Source organism: Rhipicephalus microplus, chromosome 1 (assembly GCF_043290135.1).
Source record: "Rhipicephalus microplus isolate Deutch F79 chromosome 1, USDA_Rmic, whole genome shotgun sequence".
Lineage (NCBI taxonomy): Eukaryota > Metazoa > Arthropoda > Arachnida > Ixodida > Ixodidae > Rhipicephalus > Rhipicephalus microplus.
This window is the reverse complement of record NC_134700.1, coordinates 90,865,139-90,884,072: the sequence shown is the minus strand read 5'-3', so window position 1 is coordinate 90,884,072 and position 18,934 is coordinate 90,865,139. Positions and strand designations below refer to the sequence as shown.

The 18,934-nt window shown below is 45.5% G+C and overlaps 1 protein-coding gene across 2 annotated transcripts in view; it reads left to right on the top strand.

Moving 5' to 3' along the window:
• The window catches only part of Atg9 (autophagy-related protein 9), a 106,111-nt gene that overhangs the window by 2,294 nt on the left and 84,883 nt on the right, over positions 1–18,934 (top strand). Inside the window, exons 1-5 of one of the 2 annotated variants that reach the window (XM_075884750.1) lie at positions 1,141–1,292; positions 3,509–3,656; positions 7,879–7,922; positions 8,438–8,502; positions 10,318–10,464. In XM_075884750.1, coding sequence (XP_075740865.1) covers positions 1,209–1,292; positions 3,509–3,656; positions 7,879–7,922; positions 8,438–8,502; positions 10,318–10,464 — 488 coding nt within the window. In that variant the 5' untranslated portion in view covers positions 1,141–1,208. Of the gene's footprint in view, positions 1–1,140; positions 1,293–3,508; positions 3,657–7,878; positions 7,923–8,437; positions 8,503–10,317; positions 10,465–18,934 lie in introns of those variants that run through there. The other variant, XM_037429715.2, reaches the window with a different exon arrangement.

Here is an 18,934-nt window from a genome sequence, read left to right as displayed (position 1 = left end):
ATTTCCAGCGTTTTCGCTAATAAAATTTAAGTTGAAGTCAGTGCTCTTTCTGCCATTGTCTCTCCTTCTGTAGTTACGTCGTAACTACTCGTAGTATTGCGCTGTGCAAATATGTTGATTCCCAATCACCGACTAGCCCAAGCATCTGTCTCATCAATTTTTTAAGAGTCGTTGGACGGAGCAATGTGCCATCCTTGGCCTTCAGCGCAGAGGCTTCTGAGGACAAGGAGGGACACGCACAGGCGCTAGGGCGTCCCTCAGCCTTTTTGCCCGCGTCTTTATAACCCCAAGGATATGTCGTGCCGCAAGTCAACGTTGCCCTGCTTCGTCTTTGAGTGGCCCGAGGTGACGTTTTGTCAGGCGTGACTGGCAATCTTTCGCGGTGATCGACTAGTACGTGACATGACGTGGACGGCACCTGTGCGTTCCTGATGAAAGCCCCATGCAATCGGAGTCAACGCCTTGGAGGCGTTGTCGGAGTGTTCTGAAAGGACATGTCAGTCTCGGTCATGGAAGAGACCATTACCGAGTGGTCATTCGAAGCGAAAGGTCATGCGAAACAGAAGTGTGTTTCGGTCGCGTCGGGAATGAGCTAGATCCCGTTTCGAAGGACCAAAGCTGAAGTGTATTCTCCGGGACATAGGGGACCTTTTAGGTAGTCCTAAAGGACCTTAATACTACGTAGATCTCGGTGACCACTTTCGCAGTCGCGCAATGACCTCGATGAAGGGTGGGGCGCGACTAACACGGCACGCAGGAAAAGAGGGATGTATGATGACGCGCATCCTGAACCAACTCCTAGCTGACCAGTTTTTTTTTTTTTTTTGTTATACGCGCGAAGTCGTCAGTGGTCCGACGGTATCTAATTTGGTGAGAACGTGATCAACAAAACATAGGTGAAGAGAAGTTGACAAACAATTGAAGGCAGGGCGAGGCGCACACTCTTTGCTTGCAACGCGAACGAACGAGCGTTTCGACCGTTCGTGCGAGTCGCCGCCTTTCCACGCCGTACTGGAAACTCTGTGGACATTGGGGGCGTTCATTATAGTTTAAAAGGATCGGTTCTGGTTTGCCTAGGGAAGGCGCGGCGGTTCACGGAAAGGGGTGGTCGGTGGCGGCTGTCATTGTTGGCGCGTCTTTGGCCGGACGGAACGCGCTCGCTGTCACTCGCCGGTCCCCGTGGAAGACGGTCCACCGATTCGTACAAGATGACTGCACGAAGCCATTTCAGAGATCACGTCGTAGACATGACTCGTGCTTACTACGGCTGGCTGCCGGCGTCTACCGCAAGTGTACGTACATACAACCGCCGTGAAACTCGGCTTTTCCGATCAGCCCCGTGCAAAAGGCTTTTCTCTCCCGAATGCTCAGCTCTACTGAGTCTCCATTTTGTCGCCATGTTCCGGAGTGGTCAGTGTCTGCCATCTTCGTTGATGGCATCAGTCATATGCTCGGCGAGATTGGAGTCAGTACAAAGTAGCGGCCCTGTTTTCGTGTTTGTTTCATTTTTTTTTTGCTTGTTGAAAACGCGCGTAGTGCGGCAAAAGAGGACGCGGGTACGAATCCAGGCCAGGGCAGCCGCATTTTGAAGAAGACCAAGCGCGAGAGAACATTTGACCTTGTTCAAGAAAATCCATGGAGACAGCATCTAATTTGTCTTCATATCAGCCTTATTTGCTAGCGTATCATGTCTTTTGCTTTCAAGCAGCCCTCACTGTGGCATATTTGTGATTTGATTTTAACTCTTCTATGAAGCGAGTCGGGACGGGGGGGGGGGGGGGGGGGGGGAGGGGTGCAATAACAAGAGGAGCTTGCGAAGTCAGTTTTTTTTGTACTATTATTATTGCGTTATATTCCGTCGTTTCCTTGATCTGGCATTTTAAAGTGGTAGTTAAACTGGCTACAGGCTATTCCCGATTTTTTTTTTTTTTTTTTTTTTTGCTTGAGAGTGTACTCGGTAAAAGTTGTCGCACTTCATGCGCAAGTACAGCTGGGGCCCCTCGCAAGCCACCGCAACATTAGGGAGGTTTAAAATAGGGAGTTATAGAATAGCGCACCGCGATCTCTTGCGGTGCTGTCGCTGCCACTGCGCATGCGTCTTTAACGTGAGCCGCCGTTCGAGGCCCACGAAGTGTTGTGTGTAGCTTCCGTGCATTTGGGTTTGCGGTCGTGGCGAAAGTTCCTAGACTTTTCCTTAGTGGAAGCAAACGTTAATCTAAAACTCCATAATATTCCACCGCAAGCCCTTGCGGTGCGGTCGCCGCCACTGCGTCGTAACGTGAGCCGCCGTTCGCGCTTGCGGTCCGCCCGCAGGAAATCCGAAATAGCGTGCTACCCGCTAGGCCCGGAAAGCGCTGGTGTTGGGGCTATGTGTAGCTTCCGTGCATTCGGGTTTGCGGGAGAGGGGGGCAGATGTCCCTAGATTTGGGGGGGGGGGGCACATACGGTATTTTGAAGCTCGTATGGCGCCCGCAAAACCTGCGAACGTTATTGTAAACCTCCCTATTGCTTCATACGTGCGACTCACGCGAACTTTGTGTTTCATAGCCTGATGCACTTTGTTCGGCGTGCGTTCGATCTCATGAAAAGTTTCCTACTGGACGGTACGGAGCAAATTGGGGACATATAGCTGTTCCGACAAGGTCGGCTTGGGATGACTAGGACTTCCCTCCCACATGTTTGGTTTATATATATTTTAAATGTGAAGCAGCTTATCGCCTAGTGCGATCCGGTGTGCTTAACCACCCTTACTGCGTGTGTGCAACAGCTGGCCTAAGCACGGTCGGAATGCATTCGCCTGCTAGTGTTGTTGTTTGTGGTTCTGTGGAAAAAGATGCTTACTGCTGCAGCCCTATCGGGAGCACTGCTCGAGCAGAAAACAAGGTGGCAGCAGGGGCAGCAAAATCCCAGCTCATCAGTAGACGGCTATTTCCGTCTCGCTAGTGCATTAGGGCCTGTGTAAGGTGCTAGATAAGACGCTGTGGCCTCTCCCGCTTACATGCTCTCGGCAATCGTGCGATGGCGTCAGGGAACGAGATTCTGTAGATGTGCGATGAACCAATGCATTGTATTCTAGTCATAACATGCTGGCACGTGCTAGCACGTTTCGCCCTGCTTAAGTGGCTGTGTAAAAGGCTGTGGCCTCTGCTCCTTACTCTCTCAGCAATCGCATGATGACTTCGATGCGCGAGGCTCTGCAGACACGTGATGTGGCGATGAACCCACCTGGCATGCTCCAACAAGAGTTTGGGACGAGTAACAGCAACAAAACCTTCAGTAAATTTATGGTGTACTCCACTTGCAAGGATACGTTAACATCGGGCATGGTGCCCATAATGAACGAAACTTTCAGTTGACCCATGCGCTGCTTTGCATGCTACTCATAGTTGCCTTTGGTGGGAGATGGTGTAATTATTTAATAAAACGTTTCCTCTCTTGGGGCGCTGTATGGAAAGTCCAAACAGTCCCACAAAATCCGAGGCGGTTGCTAATGCTAATTCGATTGCAGGTGGGCACTGCCCCTGCACACACACTGGGTGGCGGTGCCAAGATGGCAGGCCTTCAGACAGCCTACCGGGCACTGCCATCGGATGACACCGAGCCGGAAGGGGCGCACGAAAGCCACTATCTCATCCACACGGCAGACAGCAGCCCCAGTAAGTAACGAGACACCTCCTTATGCATGTGTGTGCGTTTGTGTGTTTTCAGCACTCCTAGAGCTTGACGGTGTTGTTGGTTGTGAGCAAAAATATATATGAACAGTCAATACAATATCAGATGGGTGCGAGTAAAGAAAATGATCAATATCTTTCTATATAATATCGGATGGGTGCGAGTAAAGAAAATGATAAATGTCTTTGATTTGAGCGGGAATCAAACCCAAGGCTTCTGCATGGCATGCAGGTGTTCCTGTGTGGGCCGTGGCAGATGGGTGGGGTTGTACCAGGCATCAAACTGTGTGAATTGCACAGTGAGTAGGTCATTTAAAGGCGCACCCATTATAAAGTGCTCTGGTATAATGAATCCTAATTGGCGTCATGTCCAAGGTGTGTGGCTATGCGTACTGTCTCGCTGGCATATAATGGGTGCTTTGCCCACTTAGCAGTAGTCAGGCATTCATAGAGAGCTTCTAACAGCCAATGTTAAAAGGACAGCAAAGGCAAATATTGTCGGCATTGATTGTCGAAATAGCAGTTCAGAAACCTCACAGTGTTAGTTTCGTGCAAAGGAAGTGCTTATTTCTAAATAAAATCGCATTTTGGTGGTCCGCATCGCGTTGGCACACTTAAATCACCCACACCTGACAGCAGTTTTTCAGTCGTCCCTGCTACCGTGCTCATTGTTGCCCCCTTTTACCTCGTGTCTGCCATCGCCAGTAGTAGCAGAGCTAAAGTAACGGGCGTCACAGTGGCAACGACGGCCATTGAGCGATTTTCTGCAACCTTGAAGGTCGTCATTCTTGCTTGGTTCAACTAAGCCCCACTAGATGGCACCACTTATCCAGCTTAACCAGCCGAAATCTGAACTTTTGAACCACTCGTGCCATTCCCCAAAGTAAGGCCAGGCGGTTCTTTTTTCTATAAATCTAACAGAAGTGGACAAGCTGCATTTTATGTTCCTTAATGCATGGGAAGTTCTTTTTTTATTGCAGCTAATTTGATTATTAGGGATTAATTGTAGTCATACACGCTCATGTCATCGAGATCATTTCGCAAATGTCCCACTCATGGCCCACGTAGTGCGATACATATAGCTTAATTTTTTCGTTAGTGAGGCACCAATGTTGATATTACCATTTTTGATGCTGCAATACATTGAGCTTTCGCTCTGACATAAATTGTTTTTCACCTTTAATGTCCCTTTAAGTGCACGGATGTTCTTTTCCTTATGACATGGTTGAAGCAAAGCGTGGTAGGTGAATCAGAAGACTGTGCAAATGGGCCCGTTCGCATTCTTGTGTTTTACGCTTAAGGGAAAGCTTGGGTGTCTCTACCACGAATACAGGAGGTGGCTTCTTTATCAAAGGCTAATCTGCTTCAAGCGTCAGACTGGCCTGCTTAAAATTGATTCAAAACGAAATTTTATTTGCTTCAAATAGTCCTGAAACAAAACTGAGTCTGCTCCACACGGCCCCGACCTTAATTTACTTGCACTATAATAATTTTGAGCAGCCCCACCTTTGACGTAACTTTTCACATAGCAAGGAGGAGACACAAGATGTATGTAGACCTTGCAAAGTCCTTTTTTTATGTCAGGTCCAGTCACCCCTTTTCATAATGAAATCTCATTTGTTCATTCCAACTGATTGCTGCCATGTCTGTTCTCATTATGCTCATATCTCTTCCATTATTCTGACATCGGTTATCTAATCTGCATTGTGTTACATACACACCTCATAATAGATAACCCACACTACTTAATTGGACAATATCCCTGCAGGCACTTGACACAATTGATGCAGAGGTGGCAGATTGGAGAGCAGTGAGTAGTCCCATTGTGGCTGTAATGGGAGTATTTATTAATTTATTTATTTGATTTGCATACATGCATACACGTTGACACAGAAAAAAACAGGGAGAGAGCAAGCTGGCAACTGTCACCTGGAGGGGCACAATGCCTGTTCACCCTTTCAGTAGGAGGGAAGAGACAGATAAAAGTAAGATAAAAGGAGAGAAAGAAAGGAGCAACCATGCAGTTATACAACACTCGCCAATTTTCCAGTGGGCTTCAAAATTTGAACATTGGGACATCATTGTGTATTCCGTAGAGGCAATGTGTAGGGACACCTGAAATTTTGGCACCGAAACCATTCATCTGATCCTTCTCTCTCTCTACCATGATTAGACACCTGAAAAGGCATTAATTGAAGCCACCACTACTGCCATGTGTATCGTGCTGAAGTCTCACATCAGTGCTCTAATCTGTTTGCAGCTGTAGCATCTTACCAATGTTAATTTCCATGCAGTGTGGGGTGGCTACTAAAAATGTAAAGGGGCCTCTGTCATGGGACATAGCACACATTATTTAGTTGCTCATGAATGTTCCCTCTATTAGCTATGACAGTTTGGATCCAAATGTCTATAGGTATAAACTGGCATTACTCATTTATTTAGTGCAGCCTTTCCAGTTTACTTCTGCATTTATAAGGTGCAACTTAACTGCTGTCAGTTGTACAGGCCCCCATTAATGGCTAAACTACATATCCCCGTCACTTGTGGAAATCTGGCCTAAAGAAGTGTGTCTGTGTGTTTGTTTTATGCTGGAACTCCTGGGACAGTTGGGTTTTCACTCTCTGTTCTTGTCTCCCATACCCGTAAGATTCTTGGAAAGTGCCCCTTTACAAACGCTACTAAAAGACACTGATAGTGTGGGTGAGGCTATGTTTTCTCAGACGTACAGCAAAGACAACTCTTGGTATTTTGTCCTCCAAAAAATGTTAGTGCTGTATCCAATCTCCCATGAACGTTGTTGCTACTTTTAGCTTTTGTGTATCAGTATTCATATAAATTGTGCTTGTACCACTGTTATAGGGTCTTTGCAGCACTTTTCTGAGTAATAGCGGCATCATATTCTGCATTTCTACATGTCGCTTCAGAAATCATGTGCCTAGGAAATTTTCGAAATTTGCCAAGTCCGAGCAGAGTTTCAGAGATTTGTCGCATGCTTCAAGTGCTTTCTGTCCCGGCTCATATTAGTGAGCACTTTGAAGAGCTGCTCCGGGAAGGGCATGACGTGAGGGCAAGAGGATGCGTCCCTATTTCAGCGCATGTCGTGACCTCGAGCACTTTTCTTTCTGGGTACACTCGGCTGCTTTTGGCATGAATGTGACCCTGCATGCGGGCACAGTGTGGCCTTTCTCAGCAGCCATGGTAAGAGCTCAACTTTCGATGTGCAAATCAGTCCGTGAACGTGGTTATATTGCTCAGCAATCTGGGTATGAGGCATGATTTATAGAGAGAAAAATAAGCAATTTCTAGCTAACTTTCAAAATTGATTGTAAATTCCAGACCGCGTGCTGCGCCCCAATGTTTGGCTCGTGTGTTCTCGGGAGCTTCGACTAATAGCTGGCAGCGTTTTCTGATGCTGAAAGAATGTTGCAAAAATCGGTGCATGTTCAAGGGCCATGTGTAAGTATCTGATGAGAACATTAGCAATACAATATTATTCAGTGATTGCATTTGCCCATGTTGTTGCTAAGCTCGTCCTGTCATGCTCTGTTGCCACATTTTGAAAGTAGCGTCTCTCATAATCATACGGTCGTTTTGGGACGTTGAACCCCACATATCAATCATTTTGAAAGTAGGATAAGCAGCTCATTTGGACCAATCTTGTGTTCATTACTTTCTCGGGCAATGGTAGCAGCAGTGCCATATAAACTAGTGCTGATTGGCTTTTCCTCCGGTGACTTTTTTGCTTAGTGCGAGATTCTTCTATGTGTGTTCGAAACAGCCCTGAATGCTTCCGTAGAGTCTGCCGTGAAACAGTATTGTCAGCAAATCTGATTGCATCCATGATGCGAAGTTTGCCAAATTCACTGAACACAGATGTTCTTTTTTTCAACTGGCACTCATTGTACTATTTTTGTTATTCACCATCACCAGAGTGTGCCAGTATTTTCAGTTTAAATCAGAGGTTGAAGGAGGGAGAAGGAAATGAGCATGAGGGTGGGTTGGCACTGAGTCGAAATGTATTCAAATAGAGAGAGGCTTTAATTGTTGCCCGAGTGTTGCTTTGCTGTGTGTGCACACTTTGGCTCTCTTGAATGCTTTTACACTCCCCAATTGGCCTCTTGGTCAGCGTTCACCTTTGTCATGTCTACTGTCAATGTGTACAGGATATTGTCATTGCTTAATGATTTTTATCTTTTATCGTTTGCAGCACGATGGAACCACGTGGAGGACTTGGACTCTTTTTTTACAAGGATATCCTTCTTGTCTTCTTTTTCTTCTCTCCCTATTTCATTTTTTTTTTTTTGTGTGTTCAGGGGTCAGTTCAAAGGGGCCTCCATTCATCTGCACCGTAAATGGTTGAGACCACGTGACCTTTCACTTTTGTTTAGGTGTTTTAATTTACTCAGACACAGTGTCAGTCATGCCCAGATTACGATTCTGACCAGAGCATTCTGGAAATTGCTGCTTGTACTTAATTCCACTGTGTAGAGAATTGTTGGATATACTGCAAGAATTTCATTTCATCTATGTACCTGCTTATGTATGAAGTTTGGGTTTTCACAATGTCTGAATAGGAGGGGGTTAAATGCAGTTTCTGAACTTCATGTGAACTCGTGAAGCAGCTTCGAATAGAGCACTGTCACAACATTTCCAGAGACCAGTTGTTAAATCGAACTGTGCATTGCTTTTTCATAGACTTGCATTATTCTGTGCAAGCCATGTTGGTTGTTTGAAGCTTCCCATTATCCTTGACTGTGTGACTGCACGTCTACCAGTACCATCAAAACCACGGCTTCACCTGTATGATGCTTCACGAGATCATAGAGCTATTGTGAGTGGTTGCAGCTGAACTTTGACTCTGGACCTTCACTTTCTTTGAAAGTTTTTTTTACTCTGTTTCATTACTTTACTTTACAAATGTGGAAGGGCCAGTCTATGCTCCTCAAGAACTGAAAAAGTATACAGTTGAGCTCAATGTTAGATTGTGGGCAATAACATTAGTGAAATTAGCTTTGAAGGCATTCGACCGTTTGTGGGCCTCAGAGGTGTGGCATGGTGCCAACCTGCGTTATCACTCGTATACGCGGACACTGTTGGCACATGGCTTGTGTAATCATTGCTGAAAGTGATTGCCGATTCTTTAGAAGATTTTCATTACGTTATGCCCGATATTGAACTGAAAGGCATTATTTTTCATGTTCGACATGACTGGCTTGGAACGAATTTGTCAGACTGTGCAGCCCTGCGTTGACGTGCTCGACTATCATTTGTTTTGCATGCCACAGGAAAAGCACCCAGCAGGATATGAATCGCTTGGTGTGGTGCCCTGCGGCCAGCACGCTGTTGCCTACTTTGGGGAAGCGAAATTTTAAAAGCAGTCCTGAAATACTAAATAAACATGCTTTGTTATTACACCACATCATTTCACTTCAATACACAGATCTTAGCCATGTAGACTTGAAAAAAAAAAAATCCAGTATTTCACTCAAAAAGAGAACATAGCCTTTATTTCAACTCTCCTAATTTCTCGCCATATGACGCAATGGCTGCCAGGTAAATTTAGCATTCTGATGTTGTGGCATAGCCATGCCTTGGTGAAGACAAAAAGATCATTAAGTGATGGGGGCAGTGACAGACTGTGGTAATTACCAGCACTGATATGCTATGGAGATTGTGCAATGAAGTGAACTGCTATATGTTCTCAAAAATGTCAAACATATGCGGGGCTGTTGTGCCCAGAGGGAAGCAGCCACGACTGCGATGGTTAAACTGGAAAGGGAATCTGACCACTGCAGCAGCTCCACACTTCTGACAACTCTATTCATGCTGTCAAAGGTTATTATAATGGCGAGGACATATCAAATTGTTGCATTCAGTCATGGGGAGCAAATTTTCAATCTGTTAAGTTCTAATCCTATCGTACATGTGTACTTGATTATGGTGCAGTGGTATCCTTTTTGACAATCTTCAAACTTAGTTTGTTAATGCAGTCGTGGCATAGCCATTCTCACACTCGGCATGCGCGAATGTGATTTGCCTGTTGTACAAGGCGGAAAATGTAATGGTGAGTCCCGCTACATAAGTAGGTGCAAAGTGCAAGCCCTATCACGCAGCCTGAACATTGCTTCATACACTTCACTTTCAGCACCACAATAAGTTAAGGAAATGCAGAATGCCGATAAGTGTGTGTGCAAGCTGGGAAAAGGGTTTTATTCGAGATTGAGACTAAAAGGCCTGTGCAGCTTCCCTCCATAAAGTTGGTGCAATAAGTATAATCTAGCATTGACATAACTGCATAGTGGTGGAGGGCAGATTTTAAAGCATTTGCTGACAATACACCATGTCAGCGACAAAACAGACCTTATCTTGATGCTTTGTGATCTTATGTATTCCACATCATTCTGGTGAAACACACAGTGCCATCACCCAATTGGAAACAGAAATGAAGACTGGTCACTTTTTGCGCGGTGTTGGCTGTGTGGGAAAGCACCCAATTGGAAACAGAAATGAAGACTGGTCACTTTTTGCGCGGTGTTGGCTGTGTGGGAAAGTTTTTGTCAAATAAATGTTTTGCAAGCCCCCAGTAGTGGACACATTGCTCTGCACAATAAACGCTTTGTAATGTTCCTACTGCTCTGTATTGCAGGGAGTTCATTTTTGCCGTGGTGTTCTCTGCGTTCCTCTTCAATTGTGTGAACTACCCTGTGCTCTTCCGGAACGAGCCACCGCCCCACAATGGCACGAAAGTCGCCATCAGCGACGTGGTCATCCCGTCCGGGGAGTGTGTTGCTAGGTTTGTCTCTCGAATTTTATTTATGCCTGTCTCATCTGATGAGTTGCCCAGCCAATTATTAAGGACAAACAAAATAGTTTAGGCAAAATGTATAAACTCGTAGCACCTGTGTCACTAAACAGCTGCAGTCTAATCCCGCCAAAAAAAAGTCCTCTACAAGAAATAATTTTCAATTCCCCATCAGCTCCCCATAGAAAACTATGCGAAAAATGTCTCATCACAACGAATACTTTTCCTCAAAACTCCCCGCAGGGGCATCTGTGCAAGCAGGTGTTTGGTGTGTAGCGACACCACGAACCCAAGCTAACGGGGAGGTTTCGACCTCTCTCACACCTAGCCATGCGTGGTTGAGCCGTGTCCGTGGAAAAGGGATTCTGGGGAGTTGAGCCCACACCGGTTGATTGGACATTTAGGGGCCTCGGCAGAGGCAACACACCCCTTTGGCCCCGGTTTCACGTGGATGGAACCCCTGGGCTTACCCACCCAGGGGAAATTGGCAGTCGCCTTTTCCTATCTCTCTTTCCATACATCTTCGTCTTTCCTCCTCTTTAAATCTATCATGTCATCTTCTCTTTTCTGTTTGCTTCCAAATTTCCTGGTGGCTAGGGTTAACCCCGTGTGATCTATCCTGTCACATCTTCTCTTTTCTATTTGCTTCCAAATTTCCTGGCGACTAGTGTTAACCCTGTGTGATTGCTCAAACTTGGGAAGTTATATATGGTTATATATGGCTGGCGTCTTCAAGTGTTCTGCCTTGCAGCGTCCCTTTGTTGGGCTCGGTGATGGGTGGCCACCATCGCCACAGAACATTATATTTCCTGTATGACACACTTTTTCTCCCTACTCCCTGATCGCCGCACGAAAAGGTGGCGCACCGAAGAACAGGTTGTACTTTTCAAACCAAAACAATCCTTTCTCAATTATCAAGTAGTACATAGCCAAAAAGAAAATACGGTAAGACAGTCCAATCAATATCACCCTCTCTTGTATCGAAAACCCTCACGGAAGCAATTGGCCCACGATATAATGTCACCAAGATGGGAAGTGGCGACCTTCTTCTGGAGGTCCGCGACATGCTTCGGTATGACAATGTCTCAAAACTTGTAGCATTCGGGGACGTCACAGTATCAGTAGGCCCACATACCGTATTTACTCGCATAATAAATCCACTTGCATAATGAACCCACCCCCACCTTGGTCTCTGGAAAAAAAAAACATTTTTTAATGTATCTGTTCATTTTATTTCGGTACGATAGTCAGTGCCTTTAATGTTTGAAACAACATTAAATCAAGCCATTATATCACAAAATAAGAACGCAGTGAAAGCCAAAGATAGTTTTGCAACCATGCTAAACAGTTGCGAGCACAGACGATGTCGATCAAAATTTAAATGTCGCGCCTTGTACGGCAAAGCGCCATCTGCTGAATGCAGAAGAAACCTCTTTGCCGATAGCACCACACAAGCACAGCAGCACAAAAACAAAGCAAGTGACGTCCAAAATGGCGCTCGCGCTGCGTCTCCGAACACTCCGCACGCTCGCCATCTCGAACCGCAAACAGTGCAACCGCAAACACCGCCAGTGCAACCACAAACACCGCGCCGACGGCGCGTTGTTCACCCGCAACGTCTACCACAATGTCTACCACTAATAACGTCTACCACAAATAGCCGTGTTACTTGTAGAACACTGTTTGATGGCTCTATTGGAACAGTATATCCGTCATCATGGCAATGGCAAGTTATAGACTGCGATCTATCTTTCATAGAGGTCACTAAACGCACACCTACTGCACATATGCGCACGCACTTCCTCAAACTCCAACACAAGTATACTTGCCCAGAATTCTTTGCAGATGCTTCCAAGTCTCACACTGGCGTATCCTATGCAACTGTTGGCCCATCTTTTTCAAATTTCGGTATACTGCACCCCCAAACAAGCATTTTCACCGCAGAAGCCCATGCGGTATCTGTGGCTGTCAGGCATATTAATGAATTACAACTACAGCGCGCGGTTATATACACAGATTTACTGAGTATCGTCACAGCTTTGAAAACACGAAAAAAACATAAAAATCCGGTGCTTGTGTCGCTTTACTATCTTTTATGCAGTATCTACACTCTCAAACGACATGTTGTGGTGTGCTGGGTGCCTGCCCACTGTAAGAACACTGGAAACGTGGCAGCAGACCAGCTAGCTGCATCTGTGCACGACCACGCACCCGCCAATACACCCATGGCCGGCCCTTTGCTTGACATGAAATCTTTCTTACAACGGGAGCTCAGGGCGTTCTGGCAGCACCTATGGGATAAGCAAACAGACAACAAACTTCATGGTATTAAACCGATACTTGGAAATTGGCCACCAATGTCCAGCTCGCGCTAGACGGAGGTTACACTTGCAAGGCTGCAGATAGGACGCACGCACTCTACACATTCATACCTCTTGTCTGGCAATGACCAGCCCATCTGTTAGAGGTGTGAAGATCTACTTACAGTACACCACTTTCTAGTTCAGTGCAGTGAATTAGATGACTTGAGGAAAAAACACTTTTTATTGCCCTACCGACCGCAACTACCACTACATCCTATCATGCTCATCGGTAGGGATCTGCTTTTTAAACTTCAGTCACTCTTTAAGTTTTTAAAAGCTGTCCACAGATTTCACCCCATATTTCGAGGTGATCCGTAGCTCGACATCTGTACAGAGGTCGTGGCTGCGGCGGCCCTCTCCACCAACATTGTCATTTATTCCACCTCCATGCGTTTCTTGTCACCACCATGATTTTAATATTTTTTAGTTATCCCACGCCCGGCTCAAGGCGTGGAATTTCAGGTCCCTTTACAGCTGCACAATACTATCATTGTTCATATACTGTTCATATTACTTGAATACATTCGCTTCAATGAAGTTTTTGTGAGTACAGTCGATCCCGGATATATGGAGCTCAAAGGGGGTCCCCAAATTGTTCGATGTATTGATAATTTATACGACAAAATACGTTTATTTATGGCTTAATTAAATTATATCCGGCATCAAAAACTGTTTTCTTATCATTACAGGAGCTAATGTGACTATTTGCTCACAGTATGATAAAGAACAAGGCGCTGGAAAAAACTGGGTTGAAAAAAATCTGTTGTTGGTTCCTCCAAGACCTGTCATGCCTATGCAGATTAAGAATTGGTTGGTTGGTTGGTTGGTTGGTTGGTTGGTTGGTTGGTTGGTTTGCTTTTATTCAAGGCAAAATTGAACAAGATTGCCTTGGGGGACATGACTAAAGGCTAAGTAAAAGCCTAACTAGGTCGTGCCACCCTGGCAGCAAAGCAGAAATATACCGCAAGTACAGTACTCAGAAAATTACATCACGTGTTATCTTACACGGGTACCATAATCAAACAGGAACTGCCAGAAGTGTGAATAAAAGAATAGAAATATAAACAGTCCTTATTCGAGTGGTGGCAAATACAAACAAATGCATGTTTTCTATCAAATAAATTAACAAGAAACATCTTGACTAGAAAATTGAGTTGCTCTACAAGAAAAATTAGAGTATAATAAACACCAGGCAAGGGACAATAATGAAGAAGGTGCAACGAATACAAAAACATCATTAACTACAAATTTCAACAATCAAAAAAAGCATCGCTTTCATCCACTAGGAACTCTTTCATTATTTTTTCAAATGATCGAGCTGAGTTTCCGTCTTCCAGTAAATGTAATATAGTTGGGTGTTTGTTTAGAATGTTTGGAATTTGTGACGCTAATCGTTGGTCACCGTAGTTCGTGCGTGATCTATATTTGTATATTAGGCTCTTTCTCAGCTCGTATGGTGCTTGTTTCATATTATGTGTCCAAGAATAGTGATGTATTTAGTTTATACTGGTGTAATATCTCTAGACATAGCTTATGTCTGTATAACAGTTTTATAGGTTAAGAACATACTTATAAGGAAAATAGGGGGGGGGGGGGGAGGATGAAGGCAGCTGTTCGCGAGCCATGTGTTTGATCCCCCTGCACTATATACTAGTGGGAGAAATACATGATACTGCCGAAAAAGTGTCGAAATTGCAGGAATGGCATAGGTACACTAAAAAAGGCGCCTGGCAAAATATATTCGCTTATGTCTGGCTTAAATGAGACAAGAATTCCCTGTCATGTGATGTACAGCCACCCAAATTTTCAACTATTGTACGCAAGCAGCGACTTTTGTATGCATCAGCGATGTACGGCAGAGCCGTGTTGCAAACAGGGCGAGGGCAAGCGCATGCTGCCCAGTAAGTGCGCTGAGCGGGGCCTGTTGTCTGCTAAGTTCTCCTTTCTTAAGGGGGCAGACTGGTCTTTGGGACCAAAAAGTGACAAAAAATTATTTTTTTTTTAAATTGACATATTTGGTTTCTGCAAATATTTTTCTATCTCTCTGCAAATTTTCACACACCAGGCAGTGGTAATTTTTTTGTAATGTAATTCTAACTGTCCAGATTCTTGGTGCTGTTAACATGCCGAACCTGCGAAGAAATGGGGAACCGGCTTCGAGGCTTCTTTATAATTTGCCGGCACCTGTGTTAGAAGCTCTGCTATAATATATATATCTATATATATATGTATATATATATGTATGTATATATGTATGTATATATGTATGTATATATGTATGTATATATGTATGTATATATGTATGTATATATATATATATATGTATATATATATGTATGTATATATGTGTGTATATATATATCTATGTATATATATATCTATGTATATATATATGTATATATGTATATATGTATATATGTATATATGTATGTAAGCTATTTACAAGGAAAAATGGTGCAGCAGCGAACGCGGCAGCCATAATCAACCAGAACACCAATAATGTCCCACTCCATGGAAGCGGAAGCAGATCAGCTTGTCGTCTTGCGTTCTCCACTGGATAGGTTCCCGATAGCGGCTAAACCTTTTCGGTGTCCGAGGAGGTACTGTGAGGGCATTGACATGAGGTCTCTTGAGTGAAGATACTGGCTACCGTCCGACATTGGCTAGCTCCTCTCGCAACCTTTGAAATCAATGAGATCACTCCCGAGGATCATCGGATGGCCATGTCAGTAAAGATTGTGGGGACACTGCCTTAATTTCTTGACATACAATGCGCACTACACTCTCTGTGGTGGGCAGTTGCCTCCATGGCGGCTCAAGGTCTTTGCAGGATGATGTAGTGGCATTGTTTGGAAATCGCATGAAATGCTTGGCGATGCGACGGCTCTTCGGTTTTTGAATCACTGGCACTCTTTAATGATTTTGTCCACGGTGGAGCAGTCCTTAGACACCAGCAGATTGAAAGTGTCACCTACAATGCCTTTGAGGATATGACTTATTTTGTCTTCCTCAGTCATATTGTTGTCGACACGACGACTAATGGCGAGAACGTCAAGTATGTATGATACATGGAATTTGGTCGAAGTTTGCACTCGACAGGAGAGGTCTTGAGTAGCGGTACGTTGGCGCCCAACTGATCTACTGAATAGGTCTCGGAGCTTCTGCTTACAGGCATTCGAACTAGTTATCTCTGCGTCGTGAGCCTGATACCACGTGCCTGCTGTTCCACAGAGATCGCAACGTTGGCGAACATCATTGTTGGGTCCCACCAGTAGACAGCCACAGAACGCTCGTATTTCACGATCCAGGCATCGACACCAATGCCTTTCGTACCGCTGAAGTTACCAGGATCGTGCGGCTAAGTCAATACCACTGGCTGCGCCTGCTGCACCAGAGTCGCAGTCGAAGTAGAAGCTGCAGAATTTCCTTCTGCTGACATTTCGCAGCTGTCTAGCACACGTCCACTGTGGAGTTCCGTCTTGTGTCGTACCCAGTGCTTCCACCAAAATTTTGTGAATATATTTATAAGCTATTTACAGTAAAAAATAGTCCAGCAGTGAAGACGGTGGCCGTTATCAACCAGAACACCATAATGTTTTTTCTCTTCTTCTCTCACTTCGCGATGGTGATCGTTTCGACACCACAACAATAAGAAAAAACAATGAGCGTGGTGCGAAATGCGCATATTGTGCACTGCTCAAACTTGTGAGGAAAAGCAATCAAAAAGGAGCTTTATGAATGATATTGAAGATTGGCACTACTACTTGCCGGTAAGAAGTCCGTGATGTTCCTCTGAACTTTCCTGCCTTCACCATCTCTCAATAAAGTGCAGTAGTTTCCTCACTTGTACTGCTCGCACTTAAAGGCATGTTCACACCCCGCCGTGGTGGTCTAGGGTCTAAGGCACTCGGCTGCTGACCTGCAGGTCATGGGAGCGAATCCCGGCTGCGGCAGCTGCGTTTCCAATAGAGGCGGAAATATTGTAGGCTCGTGTGCTCAGGTTTGGGTGCACAGTAAAGAACCCCAAGTGGTCGAAATTTCCAGAGCCCTCCACTGCGGAGTCTCTCATAATGGTATGGTGGTTTTGGGACGTTAAACCCCACATATCATCAAAGGCATGTTCACACTTGGCATTAGTGAGAGTGAAAGCGGCAAAACGCGTTGGGCATTCACTCACTCGGCTGCTTAAGCCGCCGGAAAACCACGCCTCGATGCATACACTCACACAAGAAAAAATCGGTTTGGGAGAATGCCGGTGAAAACCCCAAAGTGGCCGGAAAACTAGGTCCATGCCCGTCGAAAACATTCGTTCTGCCTCTTGCACACGCCATCGCCGCCACCTGTGCCGCTTGAAAATTCCTTCCATTTTTACCCGTTTTGTGAGCATTAAAGTTTGTACCGAGTTCTAGTTATGCATGCAAGGCACTGAAAAAGAAACAGTCTACACCTTTACAAACATTGTTTCGGGAGACACGCCAGCAGTAACCGCACGAGCGCACGCACCGGCAACGGTCAGATAGATTCAGCCGGCAGTGCGAAAGCGAGACACATTAGGGCATGCTAACTCGCTACTGCTGCCCCTTTTTCTACTTCTGGTGTTCTCGGCAATCGTAATCCTAACTAGGTTCTCTATGAACGTTGTGATGAGGTTCCTGAAATATTTAGGTCGGACTGACTTCGTTTATCAGCAACGACAACGTCCGTAAGAAAATGAGGTTTAGAATCGCAATTTCCAGTCGAACCTCGATATATCGAATGGCGCGGCGATCGCGAAATAGTTCGATATATCCAGAATTTGATATAAAAAAATCACGAAAAAAATGCGTCAACAGCTTGCTGAAAACAACCAACGAACCGTTCAAGCGTGGTGCAGTAAATACTCGCTTGAAGATTCACACATAGTATTTATTGTGTTGGTTTAAAATATTGAAAAAGAGTAGCCTGCTTTTTGTTGGCCATGGCGTGTTTGACGACTGCGTCCCCAATATAATCCAGGCGATCCATAAGTGATAGGCCGGTGCCTTCAATCGCGCCGCAGTGGCGGCGCACAAGGGCCAAGGCAGCTACGACCTCAGCTGATGTCGGGAGCGGGGCACCATCAGCGCTTGCGGGATCCACCTCGGCAGAGTCTTCATTTGGCTGCTCAGCAGTAGCTTCGGCGACAATCTCCACATCCGTGAGCTGCGCCGTTCGGAGTTACGCCTGTCGCGCACCACAGCGCGCGACAGGCCTAACTCCGAACGCACGAACACTGCGAGCACAACGACCGATGCCTGCCGATGCTACGGGGGAGGAGCTTGCAACAAGTGCGCAGTGTGCCGTTGGCACCTTAGAGACTGCAACGACTGCTGGCTGCAAGGCTGCGGCGTGAGTCCGGGTGTAAAGCGCGCACATGGCGCGCCCATGCCGGCTGGCTTGACTGCTTTCCCTTTCCCGGCGGCAGCGCAGGCCGCGTCCGAGCAACACCACCTAGACTATTGACAAGGCCCCTTCAGGGAGAGCGTGACGTCACGCTAGTTGCCCACCTGCACCCCGGCCGTCGTCGCCACTCGTTCTCGTTATATCTGCTGTGGACACTTATTGAAAGCCGGTGTTTCTTTTTTTGTTTTTTTTTTGTTCCTGCGCGGTCTGCATTTGTTTACGCCTGCCTTTACACTTTAGTGATCAAACTGTAATAGTCAGAAATGCATTTGTAGAAGTGGTTTTATTAGGACGAAAGGCTAAAACCATCCTACTTCATTTCTTGTTCAAGGTTTTGATTTTTCTGTCAGCTGCCTTTTTTTGTGCGGTGCTTTGCATGGTGTCATTTCGAAGTCTACAAAAGTTGTTCAGAGCGACATTTGTTGCAACACGCACTACATGCCACACGATAGTCTCAGAGGTATGGCCATTTTCATAAGTCTCTAGCTCAACATCTCCTAGCAGTGATGTAGTAATGGAGCTTACAATGCCACATTGGTTGTTCGACGCGAGGAACGCCTTTGCATTTTCTCCCTTGGTGAGCTTTTCGACAAGCGTTGTCACCAGCACCATGTGCACAGTACATGGCTGCGGAAACTTTAAGCTTCCTCTTGACAAGTTGTCAATCATTGTGTTAC